Source organism: Theobroma cacao, chromosome 1 (genome assembly GCF_053813885.1).
Source record: "Theobroma cacao isolate CCN51 chromosome 1, ASM5381388v1, whole genome shotgun sequence".
NCBI classification, from domain to species: Eukaryota; Viridiplantae; Streptophyta; class Magnoliopsida; order Malvales; family Malvaceae; genus Theobroma; species Theobroma cacao.
The window spans coordinates 7,235,168-7,259,532 of record NC_142639.1 but is presented as its reverse complement, the minus strand read 5'-3'; the positions used below and the strand labels follow the sequence as shown (position 1 = coordinate 7,259,532).

General features: G+C 30.4%; 1 protein-coding gene, 1 non-coding gene and 1 pseudogene across 3 annotated transcripts; all 3 read right to left on the bottom strand.

Moving 5' to 3' along the window:
• Positions 1-10,601: 10,601 nt before the first annotated feature.
• On the bottom strand, positions 10,602-10,692 carry LOC148764488 (small nucleolar RNA snoR8a). The gene has a single exon (XR_016024358.1). It is a non-coding gene; the product is annotated as a small nucleolar RNA snoR8a (small nucleolar RNA).
• Positions 10,693-16,911: 6,219 nt separating this feature from the next.
• LOC18611834 (squalene monooxygenase SE1-like) lies at positions 16,912-19,497 on the bottom strand. The gene is made up of 7 exons (XM_088805273.1): positions 19,392-19,497; positions 19,055-19,229; positions 18,788-18,956; positions 18,349-18,567; positions 17,759-18,034; positions 17,331-17,609; positions 16,912-17,238 (listed from the first exon to the last, which is right to left on the bottom strand). The coding sequence occupies exons 1-7, from the start codon at positions 19,408-19,410 to the stop codon at positions 17,131-17,133; spliced, it is 1,245 nt and encodes a 414-aa protein (XP_088661399.1). The 5' UTR covers positions 19,411-19,497; the 3' UTR covers positions 16,912-17,130.
• Positions 19,498-22,161: 2,664 nt separating this feature from the next.
• LOC18611833 (NAC domain-containing protein 82 pseudogene) lies at positions 22,162-24,059 on the bottom strand (annotated as a pseudogene). The gene is made up of 2 exons (XR_016025759.1): positions 23,926-24,059; positions 22,162-23,684 (listed from the first exon to the last, which is right to left on the bottom strand). The product of XR_016025759.1 is annotated as an NAC domain-containing protein 82 pseudogene (transcript).
• Positions 24,060-24,365: the final 306 nt, after the last annotated feature.

Below are 24,365 nucleotides of genomic sequence, written 5' to 3'. Positions count from 1 at the left end.
TGATTTTACTTTGCCTCCCTCTCTCACACCGTTTTTCTTCTTCGACAACGCACATTCCCACACAACAGCCAACTCTATAGTATATCTTTTTTTCGTAATTTCTTTCTTATTCTCATTTTTCATACAGTCATAATGCTTTACTGGTAGCCATCTCTTCCACCGATGAGCCAACTAATTTTTATTAGGCGGTGAAGCATGCTCATTGGCGGGATGCAATGGCAAAGGAGATTCAGGCATTGGAAGAAAATAAAACATGGGTCTTGAGTACATTACCACCAAGAAAAAAAGCAATTGATTCTAAATGGGTATACAAGATCAAGTACAACCCAGATGGGACTGTGGAGCAATATAAAGCTCGTCTAGTTACCAAAAGATTCACTCAAATAGAACGGGTGGACTTTCATGAGACTTTCACACAATTAGCCAAATTAGTGACTGTTAGATGCCTACTTGCAATGGCTTTAGTACAAAATTGAGAATTACACCAACTGGATGTTAACAATGCATTTCTTCATAGCGATCTAAATGAAGAGGTTTATATGAAGATTCTGCAAGGATTTGAATGAAAAGGGGAGCAGCATGTGTGTAAGTTGCAAAAATCTCTATATGAGCTTAAAGAAGCCTCGAGAAATTGGTATCACAAATTTACCACAGCTTTGCTAGCTATTGGGTTTTGTCAATCTGAAGCAAATCACTCACTTTTCTTATTTCATCAAAAGACATCCTTGATTGTTGTTTGGATATATATGGACGATGTGATAGTCACAGGAACTGATCTGGAACACATTGTTAAATTAAAACAAGATTTGCACAAGCAATTCTGAATTAAAAACCTTAGAAAATTAAAATATATTTTAGGCATAGAAGTTGCTCGATCCCCCTTTGGTATAATTTTGAGTCAACGCAAATAGGGATGTCAACGAGTACCCTATTATAGGGTACTTGCGGGTACTCGACCTAGTTATTTTGAGTTAGGGTACCCATTAAACGGGTTCGGAGCGGGTTCGAGTGGTGATTTTACTACACTAATTGGGTTTGGGTAGGGTTCGGGTATCACACTTTGGATACCTATTACCTGAACCCAATTATTTTTTAACCGGGTTTTGCGGATACCCGCCCCGAACCCGTTTATAAATACCAGTTTATATATTTTTTATTATTTAAATAGTTAAATAAAATTGATAATGATTAGACTAAAACTCAGGCCAACGAAAGGAAACACTCACCGTCTCAACCATCTTGACAAACAATTGCCTTTGTTATATAATAACAAATATATTTAAAATATAGTTAGTTAAATAACTAATGTGATGATATGAATATATATAAATAAAAAAATTATTAGATTATTAATTATGTTTAAATAATATGAATATCATATCATATTACAAAGGAATATAATTACTATTATATACATTTTTAATAAAAATGTATTTTCTTTTTATTTTGGGTTAAGATTACAAAAATTATAACTTATAATATATATACTTAAAAAGAGTCTTTGAGTTTAAAATAGTTTTGGAATCTAACTATTTTTTTAATTTCATGTAATTAAAGACAAACTCATATAGTTAATTAAATTAATTCATTAAACTATGATTATTAATTAACTTGAAATGTTTTTAAATATATATTATATATATTGAGTAATTACTATATTATATATATACTAATACTTTTAGTATATATATACTTTAAATATAAATATATCTATTTTTTATTTTGTGTTAACATTATAAAAATTATAACTTACAAAATTATTAATTGTATTATATACATATATATATATATATATATATATATATATATATACACACTTTATAGTTACTATAACTTGTAATGTCTTTTAACACATACACTTTATATTATATATTATGTTCATTTATAAAGACTATATACTATTATATAAATTAATTACTAAATAATATATATACCTTTGTTTATATAAATTTACAATATATGAAGTTAATTATCTAAAAAGAAGTTGTGAGATTAGAATAGTTTTGAAATTTAGCTTTTTTTTTTAAATTTCATGTAACTAAAGGCAAATTCATATAATTAATTAAATTAATTAATAAAATTATGATTATTAATTAAATTGTAATGTCTTTTAATATCCTACTTTATATACATTGGGTTCATTTATAAAGAATATAATTACTATTTTGTATATACACTATAATACTATTAATATATATACTTTAAATATAAATATATTTATTTTTTATTTTGTGTTAATATTATAAATATTATAACTTATAAAATTATTAATTGCAATATATATATATATATATACACACTTTATAGTATATAACTTGTAATGTCTTTTAAGACATACACTTTATATTATATATTATGTTCATTTATAAAGAATATAATTACTATTGTATAAATTAAATACTAAATAATATATAAAGTTAATTATCTAAAAAGAAGTTGTGAGATTAGAATAATTTTGAAACTTAACTATTTTTTTTAAATTTCATGCAACTAAGGGCAAATTCATATAATTAATAAAATTATAATTATTAATTAAATTGTAATGTCTTTTAATATCTATACTTTATATACAGTGGGTTAATTTATAAAGAATATAATTACTATTTTGTATATACACTATAATACTTTTAATATATATACTTTATAATATAAAACTCGTAATGTCTTTTAACACATACATTTTATATTAGATATTATGTTTATTTATAAAGAATATAATTACTATTGTATAAATTAATTACTAAATAATATATATACTTTTGTTTATATAAATTTATAATATGTAAACTTAATTATTTAAAAAGAAGTTGTGAGATTAGAATAGTTTTGAAACTTAGCTATTTTTTTAAAATTTCATGTAACTAAGGACAAATTCATATAATTAATAAAATTATGATTATTAATTAAATTATAAGGTCTTTTAATAACTATGTTTTATATAAATTAGATTTATTTATAAAAAATATAATTGCTATTTTGTATATACACTATAATACTTTTAATATATATTTATTTTTTATTTTTTATTAATATTATAAAAATGATAATTTATAAACTTATAAAATTTATATAAAAAAATTTGTTTTTTTGTGCATATTAAAAAAAGATTTCACAATTTCCTAATCCAAATGTGAAATGTTTATGTAATACTAATTGATGTTAAAAAAAAGACAAAAAGATTAAAAAATAAAAACCTAACCATTCCCTTTTTTCTTTCTCTTTTCTCTTCTAATCGGTAGCCACTCCTTGCCTCTCCTTCAGTTGAATCCTTGTTCAATTGTTATTCCCCAAGACCCTAGCCATCGGCCTACCATGCCACGCTCAGCTCCTTCATCAGTTCATCTTTCTTTTCTCTCTAGCCGCCCAGCCACAGCCATGCCCTGTCGACTGCCTCGGTGTCGCCCCAAGCCCCACACCTTTGTTCTTCCCTAGCTGTCGGCCTACCACGCCACGCTCAGCTCCTTCATCAGTTCATCTTTCTTTTCTCCCCAATCGCCCAACCACAGCCATGCCTTGCCAACTGCCTCGGTGTTTCCCCAAGCCCCACGCCCTTGTTCTTCCCTAGCTGAGATTTTGGTATAGGATTTTGTTAAACTAGGTTCATTCTTAATAATTGTTATGCAAACAAGATTTTCTGCTTCAATTAGTGCTGTTTGTTACTGAAAAATGCAAGGTGCAAGTTCAACTGCCATGGGTTGTTAAGTTTACAAGGAATAATAATGCTACTCAGTTCTCAATTGTCATAGCCCAGAAGAGAATTTTTAGTTAATTCAACTTTCAAAATGAAATTAATTACTACCTATTTTTCTCACCCTTAATTTACATCAATTCTACAGCTTCAATATTACTCTTGAAACTTGTATAGTATTGTACATCTCGAATGACATTTTCTGGTTTGATAAATTTGATTTGAGTGAGACTACAAAATGGTAGTGGAGTCAAATATTTAATCATAACCTTCCAATAATAATTTTTTTGTGCAAAGCATCCCTAGCTGCAGACTGCATATATAGTGGATCTAGTCTTGGCAATTATTATTTATCATGAAGACTTTGTTATGAATGATTGAATGTATCTCTCTAAATGTTTCCAGTCCACCAATTCCATCCGTTTCCACATGTAATAGTGGCTTTTTTTTGTATTATATTAATGGGTAATTGTTCCAACCATGCATGTATGGCTGCTGCACAAACACAGACAAATAAAGTAGGAATTGGAAGATAGATAGCTTTTTGTAGTGATTAAAGTTGGTTTTTTCACTTTCCAACTCTCTACACAGTTAGTTGAGCTGCTTTGATTGATTGGCCAGTGGTTTAACTGCTCTATTCTTTATTTCTTTTTGCTTTATTTTAATGGCTAAGACCAATAGAAGTTGGAGATTCCAAAGACTTCAATGTAATGCTTCATTGGGACATCTGTAATTATCATTACCATCTATCTTCTCTGCATATATTATTTCTGTGCTTATCATATTTTGTTATTTTTATGTTTCTAGGTCTTTTGAAAAATGGATGCAATTGACAAATGTGATGATAATGTTAATTATAATTGCAATAAGACCCCTTCTCAATTGTCAGCATATGTAGGGTCAAGTTCACAACAAATACCTATAATTGAGCCTTCTGAAACTCCTACTAGTGGTAGTCAAGCTTTGATCTCGCTTACTGGAAGTAAACCTCCATTGTGTAGTTCAAGTACCAAACGTCGTCAAAAATTAACTTCGGAGGTTTGGAATCATTTTGAAAAGAAAAATATCGATGGGGAAGATGCGGCAAGTTATAATTATTGTAAAGCTATTCTTAAGGCCAATAGCAAGAATGGAACAACCGCTTTGAAAAATCACATGAATACTTGTGTAAGGAGAAAAAATTCAAGCATTGAACAATGCTTTGAAAAGCAAAAGCAACTTGGCATAGATACACAAGCTGATGGGAAGGTTCATATTAAAAATTACACATTTGATCAAGACATTTCAAGACATGATTTGGCTTGTGCTATAATCTTGTATGAGTATCCGCATTCTATTGTTTCTCATGTTGGTTTTAAGAAGTTTGTTGCCGCTCTTCAACTCTTGTTTAAGATGGTTTCTCGCAATACAATTAAAGAGGACATTCACAAGATTTATTGCTCAAAGAAATCCAAGCTACAACAGGGGTTTGAGAAGTTAAAAAGTCGCATAGCAATCACAATGGATATGTGGATTTCAAATCAAAAGAAAGGTTACATGTCCGTCACTGCTCATTATATTGATGAATCTCGAGAGTTGCAAAGCTATATCTTGAGGTAAGCAATTTTATTCTAATTCTTTAAATTGTGTTATGTTATAGATTAATGGTTTTATAAAACAAATTTAATCAAATTCATTAATATTTTTTTGTAAACATGCAGATTTGTATATGTCCCAGCACCTCACACGATGGATGTTCTTGCTCAAGAAGCGATGAATGCTTTGACTGAATGGTATACAGAGAGCAAACTCTCTACTATCATTGTGGATAATTGTAGCTCTAATGATGGTATGATTTCTATCCTAATGTATCACTTGGGTTCTGAACTTTTACTTGATGGAAAACTTCTTCACATGAGATGATGTGCACATATATTGAATCTGATTGCTAAAGATGGATTATCTGTGATTGAAGATGTGATTGAAAATGCTCGTGATAGTGTAGTATATTGGTCAGTTAGTCCATCTAGAGTGGAAAATTTTGAAGAAGTGGCTCGACAAGCTAAAGTGTCATATTCTAAAAAGTTGAGTCTAGATTATAGAACTAGATGGAATCTAACTTATGTGATGCTTCGGACTGCTATAGGATATAAAGATCTCTTCCCTAAGTTGAAACTTAGAGACTAAGGTTACTCTTATGTGCCTAGTGAGAAAGTGGGAGAGAGCAAAAAATCTTGTTGACAAGTTGGAAATCTTTTATGATCTCACTACTTTATTTTCTGGGATAGAGTATCCTACTGCAAATTGGTTTTTTGTCAAAGTTTGTAAACTTCGAATTGCAATTGTGAATTGGATGTGCTCTGATGATGTGACAATTAGTGCAATGGCAAAGAAAATGTTTGATAAGTTTGAAAAATATTTGAAGGATATTCATATTGTGCTAGCTGTGGCGATTATCTTGGATCCTAGGTATAAAATGAAGGTGATTGAGTATTATTTTCCTAAAATTTATGGTGGTGCTGCAAATTATGAGATTGAAAAAGTTAGGAAAACTTGTTATGATTTACTTCAAGAATACCAGAGTAGATCCACCAATCTAAAATCAGAGTTTTTTCAAAGTTCATTAACAACAACATTTGATGAATCACCCAATCCAGATGATTTGTATGAATTTCTTTATTCTTCTACTGATGGGCATGGGAAGTTATAATTGGATCATTATTTAGAAGACAAAATTTTGCCATTCACTAAAACTTTTGATATTTTGAATTGATGGAAGACAAATGGGATCAAGTATCCCACTTTGCAAATGATTGCCAGAGATTTTCTTGCTATTCCTATTTCTACAGTTGCATCTGAGTCAGTCTTTAGTATTGGTGGGAGAGTGGTGAGTGACCATCGAAGTAGGCTTAAACCATACACTTTGGAGGCATTGATGTGCACTCAAAATTGGTTAAGGAATGAAACGAAAGGTAAATAAATTCATTATATTTTTATTTCATTTCTTTTCTTTAGAAATTATCTATTATCCTAAGTGTTATATATATGCTTATTTTTTTTATTAGTGTAGGATCATGTATAACAATTGAAGATTCAATTGCCACGCTTGTTGACACTGACACAGAAGAAGATGATTGAATTGTTCATGAGCTTGCCTTATTGTCAATTTGTAATGTTGTTTAATTAGTTGTTTGTATATTTATTTTAGTTATTTAAGTTTATGTTGTTGTTGTTCGGATATATGTGCTTGGTTATTGAAGTTTATGTTATTTTTTTGGATCTTTGTGTTTAGTTATTTAAGTTTATGTTGTTATTTGGATATTTATGTATAGTTATTTAAGTTTATATCATTGTATGGATATTTGTTTTTAGTTATTTAAGTTTATGTTTAAGATCTTTGTTTTTTATTATTTAAATTTAAATTTTATTATTTTTATTTTTATTAATTTAATTAGTAGTAATTTTATGAAACACGTAGAGAAATATTATTGTATATGTATATAGGTTTAGGTAATTGGGTACCTATGAAGAAGATTTAAATAATTTTTTTAATCTAATCGGGTTTTTAAACGGGTTAGGGTAATTATAGGGTAGTAAAAATGTAACAGGGTTAGGGTTATGGCAGTAATTTTAAAATTATTCGGGTAATTAATAGGGTTAAGGTAGTTGATTTTTTATAGGGTTAGGGTTCGGGTATCTTGAAATTATAGGGTTCTCGACCTGTTGACATCCCTAAGCACAAATATGCATTAGATATTTTGTCTGAATGTGGCTTGATAATAAGCAAGCCTTCACCATACCCAATGGACCAACAACACAAGCTTGCATCAAATACTGGGTCCCTTTGTATTGATCTTGGTCTTTATATCGATGACTTGTTTGGCGCTTGCTTTATCTCACTATCACAAGGCCAAATATTAGTTATGATGTACACATATTAAGTCAGTTCATGCACAATCCTCAGCAACCACACTTGGATGCAACTTTTCGTGTGCTTTGATATCTCAAGAATGCCCCAGGGCAAGGACTTCTGTTACCTTATAATAGTTCATTGTCTCTTCGGGCATATTGTAATTTAGATTGGGTAGGATGTTTTACCACTCGTCGGTCTACTACTGGCTACATTATATTTCTTGGGTCATCACTGGTCTCATGGCAATCGAAGAAATAGACAGTTGTTTCACTTTCCTCTGTGGAAGCAAAATATCGAGCCATGGCCACCATTTTTAGTGTAATTATTTGCTTGGTACAGTTATTACGAGAGCTACAAGTGCCTTGCACTAATCCAATATCACTTTTTTGTGATAATCAGGCTGCCATCCATATAACTGCCAATCCATTGTTTCATGAACATGCGAAACACATAGAAATTGACTGTCATTGCATACGCCAACATATTCAACCTCAAACTTTGATTCCTCGATTCATCACTTCAAAATTTCAACTGGCAGATATTTTTACTAAGGTACTTGGACAGGATCATTTTCATGAGTTACTCGGCAAGTTGGGTGTTTCAACTCTTCACACTCCAACTTGAGGTGGAGTAGTGAAGATTACAAGGAAAATTGGCTTGATTTTATCCAATCCAATATTATCTCTTTAATTGATATAATCTTTTTCTTGTGTAGGATAATTTTGATAAGTATAATGAGCTTGATCTAAAGAAGTATCCTTTGGGAGCAGCCAATTAATTCTTTGCATAAATAATTGTACTTTATCAACCAATGAATAAAAGTCAAATTAATTTTGCTTTTCTATTTGGGCTTGACTGTTGTAAAGGGACACAAGAATGTTCAACTTGAACAAGACTTGGTCTATGACCTTTTAGTCAATACATAACACCAGCCACTTGAACCCAACTAATGAGTTCTAGGTCCCTCGTATATAATTGTCACCGCATTCCACTGACTAATTTAGATGACTTTCAATTTGTAGAATCTAAATACTTGTTTAAATAACTTTCTCAATTTGTTAATCTTCAAAAAAAAAATTTCTCAATTTGTCAACTTCTAGAAGTGTCATTAAATTCCAACTTGAAGACATGTCTATTTGATAAAAGAATTAACTTACTTATGTGCACTTGGATGAGGGAGACTCTTATGGTTATTTTTAATAATAAAATAATTATAAATTTGACATATCGACTGAGCCTGGACTTGACTTTTGTAAAGGGAGACATGAATGTTCAACTTGAACAAAACTTAGTCTAGGACCTTCCCAAATTCCAACCATTTATAATATATATATATATATATTTTATTTTTTTAATATTTATAATTTTATCTTTATTTTTTAACAAATTTTATAATTTTACCCTCAAATATTAAATTTTTTACTTTTACCTCCTTAAACCTAAAATAACCACTTGAACCCAACCAATGAGTTCTAAGGTCCTTCATCTATAATTGTCACCATATTCCACTGACTGATTTAGATGACCTTCAATTTCTAGAATCCAACCCTGATCAGGAATATGCCAAGCAAGAAAGGTTAATTCTTGAAAAGTTAAGTTCAATTGATGAGTTCCAAGAATCAATGGCTCAAAAGGTTTGTGATGATGAAAAAGAGCAGGAAAACAGAAGCATCCTGGTTGAACGAGCTCTTTTAAGGTTTCAGCTAACAGCCATAACCGCTCATTATAGAAATTTTATCATTTTGCTTTTTGATAGGATAGGTAAATGCTATTTATATTTAATGCAATTAGCGTTAAATAGATGTTCTGAAAGTTTGGTGGATAAAACTTTTGAATGGGCCTTTATTTGAAAAGGGTAAAAAAACTTGTCCAACCCTTGTACTTTTTAATTTTGTTCAATTTAGTCTTTATACTCAAAATCGAAGCAATTTAGTCCCATAATTTTAAAAATTTTGTCAATTTAGTCCCTCCCCTTAACAACATCTAATTTTTCTGTTAAAAGATGACATTAACAATGACGTCAATGTTAACGTATCACATTTTGATGACGTGGCAATACCATGTGGCATCAGATGATGATATGGCAATGCCACGCGACACTAGACGATGATGTGTTAGTACTGATATGGCACTTACATGCTGATATGTCAGTGCCACACGGCAAATTAAAAAAATTTTAAAAAAAATTCTACCATATCATAGGAACTAAATTCAACAAAAATTATAGTACAGGAACTAAATTGAACGAAATTGAGATGTTGAGGGACTAAATTAAAAAAAATATTTGAAAAATACAAATCTTTAAGTAGATTATTAATATGCTTATTAATAAACTAAATATTTAAGTGTAAAAAATTTATGGTGCTAAAAAAATATATATATATAATTATTTTCTTACTTCATTATTTGATTCTAAAATATGTAAATTAATTTATCTTTTTACAAAAATTAAGTTTGAATTCTCCTTCTATAAAAAAAAAATTTTGAAAAAATTTCATACCTAAAGTCAAATTTAGATAAATAACTTGCATTACGTTAAAATAAAATAATATAAAATGACTAAATATGTTGATTTAGTTACAACTTTCACCATTTACAAATACACATTCTTTTGAAATTATTCAACTTTTATCTAATTTATCTTTTATTTAAATTTACTCGAATTAGCAAAATATGTTGATTTAGTTACAACTTTCACAATTTACAAATACACATTCTTCTGAAATTATTCAACTTTTACCCAATTTATCATTTATTTAAATTTACTTAAAATTTCTTATAAAATGATTTTATTTAAATTCAAATACTACAATAATTTTAATCTAAATTTAAATTTAAATTATTTGTTTGGATCTACAAAAATTTTATTAATAAAATAAAATGGTACAAATAATTACAATTATATTTAACTTCATCAACTATAAATGCAATCTTTAATTTAGAAAATTTCAACTTAAAAAATATAACTTAAAATATCAAACAAAATAAAAATATAAAAAATAAATAAAAGATTGAAATGGTGGAGCTTAGATTATATGGTTGTAATAAGAGGTTTGTCATGTCCAAATTGAGCAAGTCAAAACGAAGAATTATTTATAATCATTGCTAACTCTAAATATCAGTTCTTCATTTTTTTTTAAAAAAAAGAAAAGAACTAAATCAACATATTTTGTTAATTTGACTTTAATTCAAGTTAAAAACTAAGTTAAATAAATTTCAAATTTTTCTACTGTTATAAATAGAAGAAAAAAATTATTTAGTCATTTTATATTATTTTATTTTAACATAATACAAGTTATTCATCTAAATTTGACTTCAAGTATGAAATTTTTTCAAATTTTTTTTTATAGAAGGAGAATTCAAACTTAATTTTTGTAAAAAAATAAATTAATTTACATGTTTTAAAATCAAATAATCAAGTAAGAAAGTATTTATATATATTTTTAGCACCATAAATCTTTTACACTTAAATATTTGGTTTATTAATAAGCATATCAATAATATACTTAAAGATTTATATTTTTCAAATATTTTTTTCAATTTAATCCCTCAACATCTCGATTTTGTTTAATTTAATTCATATACTATATATTTTTATTCAATTTAGTCCATATGATATGCAGAATTTTTTTTTTGAAATTGTTTTGATCTGCCACGTGACACTGACAAGTTAGCATGTCAGTGCCACGTCAGCATTGACACATCATCGTCTAATGCCACATGGGAATGCCATGTCATCACCTAATGCCACGTGGCATTTTCATGTCATCAAAATGTGACACGTCAACGCTAACATCATCACTGACGTCATCTTTTAATGAAAAAATTAGATACTGTTAAGAGGAGAGACTAAATTGATGAAATTTTTAAAATTAAGGAACTAAATTGCTTTGATTTTGAGTACATAGACTAAATTAAATAAAATTGAAGAGTACAGAGATTTGATAAATCTTTTTACCATTTGGAAAACCTAGTTGATGGTGATATGATGGAATATCAGGATAATTTGTCTGTAAATTTAGAAGGATTTGTTTGTAATTATCAAACACTTGTAGCATCTTTTTATGCCTTTGGAGGCTTGGAGACCATGCTTGTCCCACTTTATTCTAATGCAGGGATATGGATATGGGAGGCTTATTTTAAATATATTTTTCTCTTTTTTCTATCCAAAAGACTTTCTCAATTTGTCATTTTCCAGAAATGCCATTAAATTCCAACTTGATGACACATCTGTTTGATAAGAATTGACTTGCTGATGTGCCCTTGGACCAGGGACACTCGTAGGGTTATTTTCAATAATAAAATAATATATAAATTTGACAAATCAGCTGAGCATGTGCTTGACTTTTGCAAAGGGAGACATGAATGTTCAACCTAATCCAGACTCATTCTATGACCTTTTAGTCCATACATTACCCCCACTTGAGCCCATTTAATGAGTTGTCACCACATTCCACTTTTAAGTGACATAAAATATCACAAACATTCCACTTTTAAGTGGCATAAGATATCACCGTCATACATGAATCGATAGTGTTTCACTTTTGATCGCCTAGTTAATTTTAGAAAGTAAAAAATTTGTGGATCTCGCCCTTACCTACTTTATATTCTTCTATAAATGATATTCTTTGTCTTGACTGCTGAAAAACGACTTCAATCAATAATGGAATAGCTTAATTGATGAGTTTATATTTAATACATTATCAATTAATTATATATTGTTATCTCATTAATTAATAAATTTTAAATTTTAAAAATCTTTAAAAACAAATAAATATAATTTTTGTGTGAGTTTTTCTATCTCTTTTGTTCCCTTATTTTAGGTTTGAATCCAACTTTCACTCATCCTCATGACCTTACCACATCCAGCGAAGGCCTCCAATTAGGTTCACAATGTTGCGAAAGAGTGTAAAAAGTAAAATTAGGGGTAAATAAAACTAAATCAAATCAATTATCTACTCAAATTATATATGATTGGAGTAAAATGGTTCGGTCTAATTAGTTTATTTGGTCCATTGCTCCAAAATTTTCAATCTATTTAGTTTTTTGATCGATTCTGATCAGTTTTAAAATTTTTAGATCAATCCACCTAAAAAATCAAACTAATTTTTCATATATATTAAGAAGAATTAATAGTAAACTTAATTAATAATATACTTAAAATATATTAGTTTATTATATATATGTATACAAATTATAAATATAACAATTTAATATTAACTATGTATATTTATTTATTTATTTATACATCTGTATTAATATGAAATTACAAGTTATATATTTTAAATTATATAACTTATATGTTAATATTATAATATATGATAGTAAATATCCAACATATTAATATATTATAATTATTACTTCTTAGTAATGTTTTTTATGATATATATATATATATATATATATATACAATTGTATAAATATTATATATTTTTATTTAATTTATACATAAGTATTATTATAACTAATAATAAACTTTATTTATATGATTACGATTAATAATTTTATATTAGTTATCACCTTAATTTTTATGTTTAGATTATTTGTATATTTTATAATTATGGATGAAATTTTTAAGTTTTAATATTATAATTTAAAAAAATAATAAAATTTTGATCCATTATTTCAAAACCAAACTAATTCTATATTTAGTTGGTTTGGTCTTCCTTTATGTTTAATCGATTTTTCAAAAATATTTGATCCATTTGATTCTTAAATATGATAAACCAAACCACTCAATTTATCCATTTGCTCACCCCTAAGTAAAACAAATGTGAAATGTAAATAGTCATAATGTTGAAAGCTTCAATGGGTTTTGGAGTCCTGATGGGGATGAATTGAGTGAAGCAATAAGATGGAGTATATAGCAAACTTAAAAGTTTAATTTGCACCTATTTATCACATAAGATTTTGGGTTTCTTTTCTTCTCTTATGTGCATTTGTCAAGCTTTATAACCTTTTATATTTAAGGTTAGTTCTTTATTTTAAAAAAATGAAAATTTGGGTTTTGTTTCTCTCGTTTTAAAAAAGAGAATTTTTTAATTTCTTATGTAAAGATTTTTTTTAATTAAAAAAAAGATATTCGAAATTAACTTTTAATTCAAGGAATATACACACAAAGTGATTTTTTTTAAAAAAAAAGTGTTAATTTTATTGAGTCAGCCTTCAACCTGTCACTTAGAGTCTTATGATTGACTAGAGATTCTTGGTACATAAAAGTTGTTTTAGCTAGATGAAAGTCTGTACTCTACTGAACAAAAAAGAATTTGTCCAGAGCAAATTGGCATGACATTCCCTGAACAGAATCCAGTCCTGAAAACTAAAGCATCCTAAAATCAACCCGAATCTAGACAGCAAGATCCTCCAAAGAGCACACCCACCGCAGAGATCCCTTCGGTGGATGCCGATCATCTCAGCGCATGCAAGAAATCACAAAAAAAAAGAAGGATCAATAAGACGACATGGGAGAAAATCGCACCATCCACATGACAGCCCCAGTTTTCCAAGCTCACGCTAGGGAGAACAAGCAGAGGAAACCGGCCAGAATCGAATCAAATCAAGAAGGTGCTGCCGAACAGCAAAAAAATCTGCAGAGATGTGCATCTTTCGAATATGCAATAGGAAGAAATTTTAAAAAAAAATAATAATTAAATATAAATTTTTAAAATTTTGAATTAATTATTCATTAATAAGATGACAATCTCTCTTTTACTGACAGTGTATGTAATCAATACACAGATATTGCGTTAAATATAAACCTTTATCAGTGTTTAGAAAAAAAATATTTATTTTCACGCGTGCAGCTTAGGAAAGAAAATGATATCAATTATAGATTTAAAACCAAATGAGTTTCATGTAATGAAGAAGGAAAACGATGTTATTGATGTTTTGCATGCCGATGCTGATTACACTTGAACTCGTGCTTTACCTAACTTACCCATTGCAATGAAAAATAAAACAACAGAACTTACAGATTCTTCTATATTGACCACGTTTTAAAAGTAATAATAACTATTTTGAGTGTTGGAACACTAAGTTTCCATTCAGTCCACTCAAATGGGAATATGATTACTCCATTTGAATATCACCAATAATTCTCATGTTGGATGAACTCACTTTATCTGTCATTTCATAATTTGTCTCACTTAATTTGAGATGGGATTAAATTGAATTAATAATGATTTTGGAAGTGTTTAGAGATTGTAGACAACTCATTCCTCCCTTCACGTTGTTGAAAATTCTGCCTAATGACTCAAAGAAAACTGAACAAAGTAATGTCTGCTTAAGCTTAAGCTTAATTAAGAAGACACCATGTCCATGTGCAAATATTCTGCTGGATTTTGCATGTTGTATTTGCTTTTATCCAAAACTAAGTCAAATTAGGAAGGTGCTAATTGCTTTTAAACCCCACCCCCCACAAAAAAAATAAATAAATAAGCGTGCTCTCATTGCAAACAATAAATATTTATTATGGATAAGATAATTACAAATAATAATGAGAACAAACATGCTAATTACAAATGATAACCGGCGAATGTAATGAATTTATTAGTTTATAGAGATATGGGATCTTGCTTCAACGTTATCAATTCACTTATTTTCGATTTTTTTTTAAATATATTATCTAATATCCATTTGTTGACTAAGTATATATTATCATCCATACTAGAGAAAAAAAATGGTATGAAATTGATGTTTTAGCATATATGGAAATATCCCTTACATTCATATTTAAAATAAAAAAAAGAAATGAATTATTTTGTACATATATATCCCATGCGAGCTCAAATGATAAGATATTATTTCCTTAATTAATGTTCATAAATGATATTTAAAATGTAAGTTGCATATTTGGAAATATATATGATAGACGTGATATGTTAAATTTTATTTTTTTTTAACTTATAAAAAAAAGAATTATATGTATTTAATTTAGTGTTAGGTATGTGTTTTCATTGTTTAATGAGTACAAAATCTTTTCTTCTTTCAAATAAGAAACTGATTCTATATTAAGATCTGATTGTGAATTAAGATATCCTTAATATTTTATATAAAATTCGCTCAAGTATCGATGCCGTGATTATAAATGGCATCACAAATTGTGCTTAAGTTTTATTAGCTAATGCTGATTATGATGAAAAAAAAACTAATGCTGATTAATAAAAAGTATTAACCATATAATTCATAAAATCTAAAAATTTTACTTCAAAATTATATTAAATTTTCATAAATAACTTAGGTGCTAACGATATTTAGGTGCTGACACTTGTTTTTGTTTTTTTTTCCCTTAAAAAACAAATAGACGGGGGACTCAGTTGGCACTTGTTTTTAGGAACTTGATTCTTGATGGTTGGTGTGGTCAATCTTCTAATCTAATTCTAATTTCGGAAAATCAGTCCTTAGAAACTTGGAGCTGATATGCAGGGGTGACCCAATAAGGTTTAAGGTCTAAAGCGACTATCATATATTTTTTAAATGACTAATATAAATTATCAATCAAAATTTTTAATTCAAATAAATCAATTATCACATAAAATAAGTATCCGAGCATTTATCTCATTGGTTGATGTATAATCTTCTGCCTAAAGAGCAGAGTTTGAATCCCCCTTCCCCAATTATAAAAAAAAAATCACATAAAATAAAAATAATATAATAATATTATATAAATTCTAAATTAAAATAAACAATCTGTGAATATTAGAATAATAGTACTTAATTATTGAATACTTTTTTATTTATTCTTTGAAGGAAAATTAAAGAAAAGAAAAAGAAGAAAGAACAAATGAGAAAAAAAGAATGTCAAAATAGATATTATACATTGAAAAAAAACAATTGATTTTATATAAAAGAAAAAAATAGTTGTTGAAAATGATTAAATATATATGACTGTTAGTTGATTGAAAATAAGAAAAATAATTGACAATTAATAGCATTCTAGAAATTAAGAAATGATAAAAAATTAAAATTTATTAACCACATAATTAAAAAAGTAAGAAAATAAATAATTTTATTAATTATTAATTATTTTTATATTTTTTAATATAATTAATTATATTATAAAATTATAAAACCTTTTTCAAATTTGGGACCTCTCTAAATTGGGGATCTAAAGCCCTTGCTTGGGTGGCTTTACCCAAGGGCCGGGCCTGCTGATATGACCACAATAATTTGGTTTTTCGATTGCTTTATCCAAGTATTCATAACTGCCGTGGGGCAACAAAAATAATGGTGGCTCGGCTCCTCTTCTCCATCCCAACGTACATAATTATGCAATCAAATTCACATCACCAGTGAAGCCAGTACAAGTCATATACTGAAAATTAACTCCATTTACTATGAAAATTTTAGAAGCTACTCAACAGCTTTAAATCCTACAAATCTATAACTAGCAGTGAAATTGAACAGGATTTTTTTTGTCCCTGTTACGGATCCTTATCTCTCTCTTCCTTTTTGACAAGAGATGGTATGCTACAAATAAAAATTTTAAAAATTAACTCGTATAAAAGAATTTACGGGTTCGAAAATGAAATTTTGCTTGTGTTTCCTGTTCTCATAGATTAACCGGAGGAACTCTGTAATAAGCTGGTATGGTTACAGGGAAGAACACCTGTCTAACTCCTTCAGCCTTGAGTATAGGGAAAATGATGCTTGATGCTCCCTGAATTATGTGAAACATCAATAATTCCTGTTAGATTACCTTGAATAGTCCACAATGTAGAAGATAATAGACTAAGCAATGAAGATACCAACCGAAATTAATCTAGCACCAAGTAGAAGGCGTTTCAATGAAGGAAATGGAAGCAGTAAGCGCCCAACGCCATATACAGCCACAGCGAAGAAGTGTAGGATCAGTTTCAATGGCCGAGGATTCATTCCAGAGAGTAAAGCTATTGGTCCATTTGAAAAAACACCGCCAAGACTTAAATAATCGAAGCATGCTTTGCGCATTTCTCTCCTTGCTGGGTCAGATGATCCGCTAAACACCTTATAGAGGGCACCGGCTAGTGTATTTATGGTAGATGCTGTTGGCTGAAATATAAAGTCCACACATTGTTTGATTCCATAATTATCAGTTGTATAATACTAATTTTTGCTGCTACTTAGCTTTGACACTTTATTTCCTACTGTAAGATAGAGTGCAGGAATATATGTAAGATACATAGTTATGTTTTGCTTACCTTACGTAGAGTGTAGAAGGATTCCAGATATTTGCACAAGGCAGATGCATCATTTAGATCGCGCAGAGGTCTAAGGAGGTCTCTTAAAACGACGATATCAGAGAGTGCCACAGTCATTCCTCCACCGGTCAAAGGATGCCTCATGTTAAATGCATCTCCCATCAACAGTGCACCCGGAGTTGGATAGGGAGAAGCAGGAATGCTTCTGTTAGGCATCGTTCTTATGTTTCCCTTATTGATTGCAGATATGAAAGTATTGTATAGCTCAGGGGGGATCTGTGCATGCACACCAGTGTTCTTTTATTAGTCCTCAAGTGAAACTTAGATGGAAATGCTAATGTAGAAAGATAAATTGAAAACTCAAATCAACACTATTAAACTTAAGTGTATGGTGTTCATCAGGTCATTGCCACAATCATCAACAGATAATGAAAATGATCTAGCACATATAGATTTTTCTTCCTTTTTTTTTTTTTTTTTGAATTTCATATGGTTCACTTAATCAACAAAAGGCAAAAGCAAGAGACTAAAGCAACCGTGCATGTTAACTTATTAACTAGCAAAATGGTCGAGCAAGAAGACATATATACCTGAGGAGCCACCTCAGTTTTCAAGAAATGGGACATTTCGCCATTAGAGACTGAGGGAACCTTTTGTCCAGGTACATCAACCAGACAACGAACCTCTGTGCTACTAATAGGATAAAACAGGATTGGAGAAGGATCTGCCAAAATAACGTGTCCATGATTTGCATATGGAAGCTGACAGTTCTCCAGGACCAAAGCAACAAAACAAGAAGGGATGTCAACCTGCAGAAATACTTGCTATATAAATACAAACACTAAAAACTACTGCACAATCTAGGGAGAAGGAACACTTGAATGGAAAAATGGAAGACAATATCTCGAAGAAATCTGTCACATGTATGATCCTATATTTCAAATAAAAGAGTGTGACATAAAATAACAGTTGATTAACTTCATGACAGATTCACTAATTGAATAAAAATTATTTACTTATCGTTTTCACCTGTGGATTGCAGAGAGAGAGTCTCAAATTTGAGAAGCATCCATCACATACGATTGTGAGGGGAGCTTTAGCTATCAGCTCTTGACCATTCTTGGTTTTGTACTGCACCCCTTTAACAGTTCCCTTCTCAGTAATTAGAGATGTGACAGTTCCTTGTTCTAGTTTCACACTGTAAACACAAATTTGATCGACAATGCAAATTAGTAAGGAATTGGTATTATAAATTACTTTTAACTTGGCTAAATTTTAGGAGATCAGAGATGATACTTGGGAAGGGTTGATGCTTTTTCTCTCATTCTTTGAATGAAACGTCCATTATGGAAGCTTCTCCCGGCAACATCTGATTCGAAATGTTGCAAGGGATATGATAGTTTAGTGCTTTTCCCATCCTTAAACAGAGCATATCCAAACACGCGCTGAGCATCAATCCCATTCACACATTCTGCAACCACATACGTACAGCTCACATCACATGTTACTATAATCATAGTGCCTACTTCAATGATTAATTACTGCTATTTATATAAAAATAAGAGTGCATAATAATTTCCTTAACAATATATGCAATTTCATAAGTTGTACAAGATAAACCCTTTATGCTTACCCTCAAGCCCCAACTCCATCAATTTAAGGTAACCTCCAGGTTGTAGAAGTTCTCCAACAATTCTATCAGGTTCAGTCAAGTCTCTCTCAATCAATTTCACTTGGCGTCCATCCTTCAGCATGCAGTAGAAACATGCTCATCAGAATTCTCAAGTGAAAGAGCAACAAAAATACTTTTAAGAACATTTGGGAACTCTTCAAAAATGAGATAAAGAAAGGAAAGAGAATGGCACAGATTGTTAGAGAGGGAGAGAGTTGTCACCTTCCCAAGAGTGTAAGCAAGAGCAGAACCAGCAACCCCTGCCCCAACGATGATTATATCTGCACTCCTACCTATCTCTTGAGTCTCGGGGTAATCCATTATCAGAGCTCATTGAAAATGTCTGCTTCTGAATTTTCTTGTACAGCAAGAGAAGACCCAAAACAGAAGCCAGAATTGCTCCCAGTAGATATTGGCAAACCATCTTCTCGAGAACTGAATTGTTTTTGTGTTTAGTGTGTGTTTCCAGCAACTGAACTTTGAGGCTTTTATAGGCTTGCAAAGGCCACATTGGGAACTCAAAAGCTACTTGGTCCATCCTACTGTTATTTTAATCGTTTGTTGAAGAAGTTGTGATAGTAGTCAAAGTAGAGCACTAGTAATGTAAAATATTAACAAATTATGAAAAAAAGTATTGTAAAGATGATTTTTTAGTCAGAGATTTTCTCTGAAATTGATCAAATAAAAGTTCTGAGAAAAGTGGAATTGATCAAGTAAAAGTTTGAGGAGGCGACCAGTGGTCAAAAGTTATGAGATGCCGCCTAATTTTAATAATGTTTTCAGTCATGGAAGCCACCAAACAAATAAATAGGAAAAACACTTCACTTCCCTCCATGGAGTTGCAGACAGACTATAGAATAAAGAATTTGAGAAAAGAAAAGGTTGGGTATACAGTGTACTAGGTGTGGGTCAAATAATCAGTCAGAATTTAGGAGCAATATTTTGTCAAATCCTCTCGTAGGGGCAGTAACAGTAGTATTTTGTAATGTTTTCGTGGTAAAGCCATGGGCTTGCAGTCTCACCTTCTTTAGTCAAAGTTTTAAATAACCTGAACTCAAACAATTAATGCCTTATTATCTTCTGCTGAATCAATTTTCAGCCTCATTCTCTTGCTCAGACTTTTGCCCACAGCATGATGATGAGCTAGAAGCATGGTTTCTATTCTTAAGAAAACTACTGACCTCATTATCAAATGAAAAAACCCTATATTCTTGAAGTACCGACCTCATTATCTGCATCAAATGAAAATATTACTAGCAAAGGCATGAAGAGGTTTAAAAGTAATGATAAAACCCAATTTCATAGCAAAGGATAAGGATTAAGGTGATTAACATTTTATGTATTTGGAACATTATCATGGAATTGTTTAACGAGTTCGAATTTTTTTTCTTCTTCAAATAAAAAAGTGATTATATATTAAGAAATGGTTGTATATTAAGATATAATCAATGTGACACATAACTATTTTATATAAAATTTGCTCAAATATCCGTACCATAATTATAGATGACATCACAAATTACGCATAAGTTTTATTAACTAATTCTAATTAATAAAAAGTATTAACCATATAATTCATAAAATCTATCATTTTTTACTGCAAATTTATATTTGATGATTTTCATTCATTATTATTAATTTTTATAAATAAATTAGGTGCTAACAATTTTTAGGGGTTGACACTTGTTTTTTCTTTCCTTAAAAAACAAATAGACGAAAGATTCTGTAGGCATTATAAATTTTTAATAATTAAATAATTAAAATAAAAAATTTTTAAAATAAAGTGACAAAAAGATTCAGGTTACCACATTCGCAACGATGAAGTTAGTTTTCATTTTTGCACTTTCACTACTTGAAATTTGAAGTAACATCTTACCAAAAAAATAATTTTAAAAATTTATAAAAAGGTATAATTTTTAAAATTTTAAAAAAATTAATTTACTTCAAGTTAAAAATAGTTATATTCCATAGTATAACCATACATAAAAAATGTAATGACGTACATTTGAAAGAGAATACAAAAATATTTGAAAATTAATAGAGGGATAATTTTGTCATATTTCAAAATAGGAATGGGTATTCGGTTCTTTCCTCCCCAAACTATAGATCGCAGTTGGTTCGATTTTTGGAACCGAACGGAGTTTTGGGAGTCAACTGCAACGCCAAGCGATCCAAATAGCTAAGTAATGAAAGGTTGCGCCCAATAATCAGAAATGGGAATGAGCAAATGTTTTTAGGAAGTAACAGTGTCTTTACTAACAAACCACCGAGATGAGTGCAAGTCGAGAGCTATTTAGCAGAACAGAGACACCCTACAGTCAGACTAAAAACTATGATGGTGGTAAATGACTATTTTCATTTTATAATCCCATTTTCATCCATGGGCTAATGCTATTGCCTTCTCAGATGATCTGTGAATATATCTTTCTCCTATCTTCAACAATCATTCCCAGCAAAATCTCTCTACAACTTTAATGTTGCTTGTACTTGCCATCTTATGACTGTATCCAAAACTACATAAAACAAGCACAAATTGAATGCTGGAATGTCTTTAATAGATGGGACTATGAAGCATTGATTCATACATGTATTGGATTCACAAAAGCAAAACATGATATAAGCATATATCAGTCAAAGACCACCACACAACTGGTGGCACGTTTAAACTGAAACTCCACAAAGCTATCATAAAACCATAAGACAACAACTGAAGCGAAACAAGTAAGGGGCATATTCCAAAAGGTAGTCATCACAACTTTCATTCTCAAATTAAACACTTACATAGTACAATGGTAAACCAAGCAGCAGCAACACAACTGAAAATTTATTCCTAATAACACAATAACTCATCAAGAACATTAAAATGCAGACTAGTTGTTATATGTAAAGGGTATATATTTTGTGGCATCTTATTCAAAGGGAAACAACACACAGTTCAAATTGTCGTCTTCCGTGAAGAATGCCAACATGGATGAAATATCATCATCATCAGAAACTTGAGGAGCCTCGAAGAAAGAATCATTAGCAGTACCAGTCACTTGACCATTGTCATACATAATGAATGCATCATCTTCTCTGAAGAATTCCAACATTGATACAATGTCATCATTTAATTCTTGAACCTGAGGACCTTGAGCAAGTTGAGGAGCCTCCGTTGATGCAGGAACAGCCTTATCAACAACCACCGGAACTTGAGGAGCATCCACAACTGTAGGGGCAGCATTAGCATTACTATCAATAACAGTGGTAATACTAGCAGCAGCATTAGTATGAACCACTCGAGGTACAGTATACAACCCACTTGATGCAACAGATGCTCCAGCACAAAGGCTCTCCGGGGCACACAAGATACTAGCACCACCGATGGCTAATGTAGACATGCCAGAAAGAAAGCCAGTGCCAACCAAATTTACATCCTCATCATCACTCCAATCTTCCTCCTTAAATGGTGCTCCATATTGGGCACCGTTTCTTGGGCCCATACCATCCTTCTTGAAAACAACACAAAGCACATATGTATCCTGAACAACCCCTCTGTCAGCCAATTCTTTTTCTTCAAGTCTATATTCATGCATTACCCAATCTGTTCTGTCCCCATGTGGAGCTTTACCTTGGTGAAAAACTAGAGTTTTTATCATCCCCACAACTGCATCTTTGTATGTAACAGTTCTATCCTTTCCAGTGGTTTTCCAGTAACCATACATGGTAGCCCGATTAAATCTAGCCCCTCGGGCATATTTCTTCTCAATGGGACAAAAGAAGAACCATTTCAGATCCCCTGTCTTTAAACAAGAGAAAGCCGGTAGATCCCAGGGTGCATATTTGTATATATCAAGCTCAGCAATTGCTTCGAAAGCAAGCTTTTTGCCCAATACCTTCCTCTCCAAATAATATTTAACAAGTTCAACATCAGTGGGGTGAAATCGAAACCCCGGAGCCAACAAGTTTTTACCCATCAAAAATTTGAAGTCTCAATGTCCAATAATAAACAACTTAAATTCACGAGCAAGTGAATATGGAAGTTGTGATTCTGCTTAGACTAAAGCAGCAGAACCAAAACAAATAATCCAAAAAAAGAAAAAGGATCAAATAATACTTGACGCGTAGAAAACGGGCCAAGTCCAATGCCTAAAAGAGATCTTTTGAGAACAATAACAGAGCCTCCCACGGCTCATAAACCCAAAATCACAGCAAAGAAACGACGGCGGCTGTTCCCAACTGAGGTCAAAAGTCATTTGGCGTACAGATTGAACCCTGATTTCAACATATTAAGGTTCCCGTATCATTAGAATTAACAAACAACACATCAATTCATTCAAATAAAAAAAAAACCTAAATCAATTGAAAACCCTAAATCGCAAAATCAAAGAAAACAAAAAAAAAAAAAACAAAAAGAGTCACAGATCAAATGGATGACCTCTAATCAACTGGTATATGTAACATACAAGAATTTCAATTACATAGAAAAAGAGAAAGAGAAACCAAAGAATCGTACCCGAAGAGAAGGGAGCCGCGAGAGAGGAAGCGAAAGACAGAGGGAGAGCGCGAGGGAGACCGAGAGAGTGAGCAAAGAGCTTAACCCAACGAAAAGTAGAGAGCAAGCTAAGGTGTGCGCTCGTTTTATAACGGCACTCTTTTACTACGAAATTTCCTTTTTTCCTTTTTCTTTTTTAATAAAAAAGGAAATTCCTCCGCTTACCTCTTTTTTATGGTCTGAAACACCCTCCTATTCATTACCAAAAAGGATATACTCTTAACGAACATTTGGATTCTTTCTAGCTTGCTTTTCAAAAAAATTCATTTTAAAATTCATTTTCTTTTATTTAAATGGTTAGACTACATGACAATAGATAAAAATGTTTACGTATTTCTAATTTATGCCACTAATTTCATTATTATAATATATGACTAAACTAATCAATTGATAGAACTATG

Bases quoted from the DNA above. Each gene is read 5' to 3' on its own strand.
- LOC18611834 (XM_088805273.1), bottom strand. The intron at 18,035-18,348 runs GTATATATGTCT...GTGCATGCACAG, and splicing joins AAACTGAGGTGGCTCCTCAG to ATCCCCCCTGAGCTATACAA. The intron at 17,610-17,758 runs GTAAGCAAAACA...TTTATATTTCAG, and splicing joins CCTTCTACACTCTACGTAAG to CCAACAGCATCTACCATAAA.